General features: G+C 38.2%; 1 protein-coding gene across 1 annotated transcript in view; it reads left to right on the forward strand.

Moving 5' to 3' along the window:
* Positions 1 to 6,567, forward strand: part of lrba (LPS responsive beige-like anchor protein) — a 312,704-nt gene that overhangs the window by 143,651 nt on the left and 162,486 nt on the right. Inside the window, exon 36 of the mRNA XM_037689844.1 lies at positions 1,061 to 1,227. Coding sequence (XP_037545772.1) covers positions 1,061 to 1,227 — 167 coding nt within the window. The remainder of the gene's footprint in view (positions 1 to 1,060; positions 1,228 to 6,567) is intronic.

A 6,567-nucleotide genomic window follows, 5' to 3' on the forward strand; every position in this document is an offset into this window, starting at 1 on the left:
CATTATAAAGCGATGTAAAATACTAAAAACAGGAACATGTCTTTGTTTGTTTATGCCATGAACTTAGCAGATGTTTGAAGCCATTTAACCACTTTAATATCCACTTTAAAGCTAAGAATAAAAAAACAAATATGTTTTGTGTTAGCAGGATTTAATTCTAACTTTGAAACGTGTCCAACATTAATAAAACTTACCTCAAGTTGTCTTTTTGGATATGCATATATTTGTACAAATTGTACTTACCTGTAGAGAGATTATTACAGCTTTATATGAAATCAATAATGATGATGATATTGGATTGGATTGGAAGTAAAAAAAAATGTGCATCCCTAATCAAGTTATTGTCCAGCCCTAGTTACTGTATTGTTTTTGGACCAGTGAGGAAACAAAACGTTAATACAAAACATTTAAGCACAATCAATACTAAGTAAAGACTTAAGTTTTTATGCTTTTTGTTGCAGCAACTTCGCTTTGGGAAGTGTGTTCATAACCCAGAAAAATGTATCTAATACAAACCAGTATGTATAGTATATCAAGTTAGTTTTATCCCTTTTTAAAAGCTTATCGTTAATAAGATTATCAGTTTCTAAGTATAAAAGCTACAAGTCCAACTTGAGCATGCAACCATTGAAATGTATAATGTAGATAAAAACATAATTTGCGATTATAGCTGTTCATTTCAGAAGGTGCTGCAGTTTCATTATTGCAGCAGAGTTCAAAGGCCCATTCTGATAACAAATTCTGACAGAGAAAAATGTCCTCCCTGTGCATTGTAGGTATTGTGTGATGATGTGTGCCCGAGGGCATAAGAAAATACATGTCCACTGTTATTAATCAACATGACGTGAGGACAGAAATGACCCTAAGCTTCTCTTTTTGGCTTTTGCAAAGCACTGTTGTGCCAGTATCTGCACTGTTTCATTGTCTACATGAACCTGTGTTTCAGCTTATTTGTTGAGATGGCTCATTCTCTTTGCGTGTCTATGCAAAGATTTTGCAACCTACACACCCATAACATTGTCACTTTTTTCATCTTTTATGACTTTGTCTCCTTCACCAGTCAAACTGCGCCGAGTACGCAGCTGAAAAACGAGAAGAGGAGAAACTGTGCGACCACTTGATCAGAGCAGCTAAGTTTCGAGACCACATGACGGCCACACAGCTCATCCAGAAGATAGTCAACATCCTGACCGACAAACATGGAGCCTGGGGGAACTCTTCCAAAAGGTAAAACATCAAAAATGTTTTCGTTCTTGTGGGGTTTTATGCGCTTAAGTCCGTTTATTTTATGATTTTTGTGTATTAATTTACAAATGGCACAATATTCTAGCAAAACAAAGCAAATGACATATTTTTTAATGCCTCATAGCAAGATTTGTTTCTTAAAATTAAAAATAAAATAGTTCATATAGCTTTATTGGCTTTATCTTTCCCATCTTTGAATATTTACAGTTTTGCTGGGATTAAATTTGCAAAAGTGAAAATGTCAGCAGCGGGTGAGTGAATTGACTTGGGAGGGAGATGAAAGCCATTTGAACAATCTCTACTCCCATAAAGAACAGAAGGAACCTTATCCTCCGTGTTTGTTGTTTCACCAAATGGGCAACAGAATTCAATGCAGCTATTCCCTAATGATGGCTGTTTGTGCAGGTAGTGTGTAATAGTGAGCGGGAGAGACTGCTGCTGGCTCACGCTTGTTAAGCTGAACCACGTCTCCAGAGACTCATCTGGCAAGGGTTAGTTTGCTGCTGGATCACAATTCTATCTAAGGCTGCCTTAGTATTTCTTCTCTGTTTATTTTGTTCATATCTGCATGTGGGGTAGTATTTGTCATGTTTTCCCCTCCTTGATGCAATCTCTCCTCCTTTGTTTCTAAATGTGTACTCACAATAAAGCAGTGCCACTTAGTATGGATATTGTGTTCTACAAGCCCCGGCTAAAAAAAAAACAAAAAAAAAAACCCTACCCATTACAGGGCCTTTATGGTACTGTGCTATTGATGGTTTTCCTAATGGCTGCCGATGGGTGCAGGGAGCCATTGGCACTGGGCCTTGGAGTGCAGCGGTCTTTTAATAAATCACAATCAGTCCTGTGCCATTACATCAATATTTTTGGTCAATTACTGTGAAGGTCAGGTGGTGCACCAGAGCTTGTGGTATGCAGGCGCAGGAGAAACATTTGGCTCTGCAAGTCCAACAAATACAGGGACAAGATTGACACACAAATACACACACAAATAACCCTGCAAATCTGTATACTTGCAGGCAGAATTTTTTTTTTCTGTTTGACTTTTTAAATTTACTTTTACTTGCTAAATTTGGTGCAGCAACATCTTCACAATAAACACGAGGTTTTCCCCAGCTTTGGAAAAAACAAAATCCACTACAGAGACAATATGATGCCGTTTCTTTGTAGCAGAGCTGTAAAAGCCTGCCACCTCACACAGCATAAAAGCGTATTCCCCAAAGTTTCCATTCAATATCGAATCTGAAAATGAAAATATTTTCTCGTGAGCTGATGGGAATTGTTGTTTGCTCACGGCAGGTATCTAATATCTTCTGACATGGGCTGACCCGCCTGAATGCAATTTGTGTCTTAATATCCAGCTTACAGCGGCTCTGGCCTCTGGAGACGAGAGGTGTTAGATGATCCCCCCCCCTCCCCTCCCCTTCAGTTTCCTGCTTTGTCTTCTGTTTCTCTCTGCTTCTTTGTCACAATATTCAGTTATTTTTTTCCTTTTTGTCTACACTTCGCATCTTTCGCACTTTCTTATTTCTCTATCTACTTCATTTTTATCAGTAAGTAATGAGTAATGATTCCTTGTAGCAGCCGGACAGACAAGCAGGCAACATTTTATCAGTGGTGAACCATGACTATAAGAGCTAGGCCTTCATTTAGAATGTAATATTGAAGCAACCTAATAAATGCTAACGTTGAAGCTGCCACAGAGTCGCAGGCAGATTTTGTTTTATTTTCAGTTAGGCCTGTCACGATAACAAATTTTGCTGGGCGATTAATTGTCTCAGAAATTATTGCGATAAACGATAATATTGTTTGAAATTTGACAATAATTAACAATTATTGTCAAATTTAAAAAGAAATGTTGGTTAATATTTTTGTGTGCAGTACCTTTTTTTTGACCACCGGATGGCAGTATAAGACTGTTTGAACCGAAGGATGGATAGGGAGGGAGCGAGCAGCGTGTCTAAGAAAAATGGGAGGGAGGCCCCTTGACGTGACATGGGCTGTCTCTCCTTCCTTTTTATCGGTTCTCAAAATGGCGGACGCTCGGTGTGATTTGAGCTCTTTAGCATAGCATTTTTCACACAAAGCTTTTAATAAAAAATCAGTAAACAAGTTCTCAGCTTCTTTTTGCAGAGAAAAACAACTTTTTACCCAAAGGCACGGGTTTCAACTGTGAATTTTGGAGCTTCGACAAGACGGAGGTGTTTTCCTGAGGTCGGCCTGCTAGCTTAGCTCGTAGCTTAGTTTCTCAGCTTAGCTGCTTTTAATGATCCAAAAACACAATTTTGGACTGTTTAAATGGATTTTAAATAGAAAAGATAAAGCGAGGGTTCAGTGAAGAGCACTGGAGTTGAGTTTTTGTCATCCAGTGTCTTGAGAAAGAGAGACACGAAGAAATGATAAAGCAGATAAATGAAAATGAGGTAGATCATTTTCATTTGTCATTTGATTAATTGGGAGTGGTGGCGCATAGGTTAGAGAAGCTGGGGCCTGTGATCGGAAGATCGCAGGTTCAACTCCCGATACCGACATCAAAAATGTGGGTGGGATAAGTGAAACACCCCCATTTGTCCCACTCTGGGACCTTGAGTAAGGCCCTTAACACCCACCACCTGCTCCCCTGTGTGCCCTAGATAGCAGCTCTCTGCTCCACACCGAGAGCTGTGGTAGCTTGGTGGTCTGTGGTTGCATCAGGAAAGACATCCCATGTAAAAATAATTGCCACGTCTTTGTGTGACAGTTTGCTGTGGCGACCCCAACGCAGGGAGCAGCCAAAAGAAGATGCTATTAATTGATTTATTGTTTATCGCGACAGGCCTACTTTCAATTTCACAATTCAGAAACTTTGATAATGTTTGGTAACAAATGAAATAACTGGAATATATATTTTCCCCCTAACTCCTACATTTCCACCTTTTTACTTTCCTTTTTTTTTAGCTCAGGCCCGTTGAGGATCAAGCTGGCAGCAGTGTTTATTTGGGTCAGGAATCATCTCATGTACATGACACCTGGACAAAGTTGACAGAGAGGAGAGATGAGGGCAGATGATGTAGAACGCCAACTCACTGTCTCTGGAGACGAACTCCACTCCTTTTTGTTTCCACCTTCTCTGTATTACATTCTAATAGACTGACTAATGTACTGTGGAAATTCACTCTAGATGCAGAACACAGAGGTTTTGTAAAGGGAAGATAGCTGCAGCTGAAAAAGTCAAAGAAAAGGTCTGGGTATGACGTTTAAGAAATGCATGCACCTTTTTAGACAGTGGTGTTTTTTTGACAATTTAGTGTAGCCAGTTTCCTTGAGACAAATGTAAATGAGTTGTGTATTTTTCCAGTTTACTTCAACAGACCTCACGTACAATGACTTCCCTTGATCTCACACACACACACACCTCAAGCCTCAGCTCGTCTCCCTCCTCCTTCATATAAGCAGCTCATTTTCTGCAGCAGTGCTGCTCTAATGGACACCCTTAGGCTAGAGGCTTCCCAGCCAAGGGACATCCATCTTTTGGCATGTCACACTCCCGCCTGGCAAAAAATCTTTGTGATGTGCACTCCAATTTTTCTTCAGTAAATCAAATCTTCCTTCCTTCAGAAAGACAAATGCATCGGGGTTGGAGTGTTATAGAGAAAATCGATGGGAGCAAAATTGAAACAGTATGCCTCCGTATTGATCGGCCTTGTGAGATCGAAAACGAACAGCTTTGTAACTGTTCCACCGGACAGTTAGCTGACCTGTAATGGACAAACTATTGATATTAGCATTACTATTTTATCTTGTGCTATGTCTTTTCACCGGTACACTGTTAAAGGGAAAAGGTTTTTGCCTGTTTTTATTGATACAGCACATCGTGTCTTAGAAAAATAACTGTCATTGCATTTAGGTTAGTTTTGAATACGGCATTTTTAAAAGCATTTTTTTATGTATGTGTTCCACAGAATGAACAGTATATCCTGAAATGATACAGGTGGCATACACTGAATGCATGAACTGAATCATTAAATTGTATTGTATTTGTTCAATATTTTACCTACATTTTAACCTCAATCTCTTCCTGTTGATATTTATTGTGACAACCAGTGGTGTAGTCTACATTTTTGTAGTGCGTATACTGTGCTTAGAAACCAAAGTACACTGGTTAGTACAATGTAATTGTAAATTTATTTTGATTTTTAAGCATATTGAACATTTCCAAATTTCTCTGATGCTTATATTTGAATAAATGAACAACAGACTTTGAACAACAGTTGACTTTGTATTGAAAACATATTATTGAATTTACAACAGTATCAAAGCAAAACATGTTCAAGTATTAAGTAGTGAGTACAGAAGTATTATACAATAATTTGCTGGATAAGCAAATGTAATAAACAAGTGCTGCATAATGATAGATTGTCACGGAAGCATTTAATTGCTGTTTATTGTATCAGTGACACGTGCCTAATGATATGTCATGTATCATTGGACACTTTTAAATGGGTATACTGAAATTGTTAAGCTTTTCTAGTTGGTGTATTCCGTATGCCCGGATATCATGTAGACTACACCACTGGTGGCAATTGCAGTGAAAGTGTATTCTTAGTTAAAGTTCAATATTATTGAGAATAGAGCCCGACCAATATATCAGTAGGGCCAATATTTTAGGACAATAGAGGCGTTTGGGGACATATCGGTATTGGTAATATTGTCCCATTATGTGTCAATATAAACACTGGAAACAAGCCGTGTCCTTACATTGCAAAAGGTGTAATTGTACAATGTATCCAGCAGAAGGCACAGACTACTTTCTAGTCATGGCCATTCACTTTAACTTTCATTTTCACTTTCAGCACAGCCGAAGCAGGGAGCAATTAAATACAGTGTAGCGTATTTTGCTGAACAGAGCATGGTAAGTTTAGTAAATGATATGTAAAATGAATGAAAAAATCAGCAATATTAAATTCTCTATAATCTTCCAACCCACTTGTCATTAGCTATATGTCGGTGTTAGTAACGTTCTTTGACGTCCTCAATGAAATGCATTGTCTGTCTGAAACCTTCTCTGCAAAGAAAAAAGATGCAGCTGTTGTCAATACAGTAGTCCCTCGTTTATTGCGGGGGAGCTGTACCCTGAATCCTCACGATAAGTGAAAAACCACGAAGTAGGAATAGTAGTACAAGTATTGAGTAGTAGTTTATTTTAGTGTATACATACATACATACACACATGCATGCGTGCATGCATACATACATACATACACACACACACACACACACACACACACATATATATATATATATATATATATATATATATATATATATATATATATATATATA

Source organism: Nematolebias whitei, chromosome 16 (genome assembly GCF_014905685.2).
Source record: "Nematolebias whitei isolate Nwh7 chromosome 16, NemWhi1, whole genome shotgun sequence".
Classification (NCBI taxonomy): domain Eukaryota; kingdom Metazoa; phylum Chordata; class Actinopteri; order Cyprinodontiformes; family Rivulidae; genus Nematolebias; species Nematolebias whitei.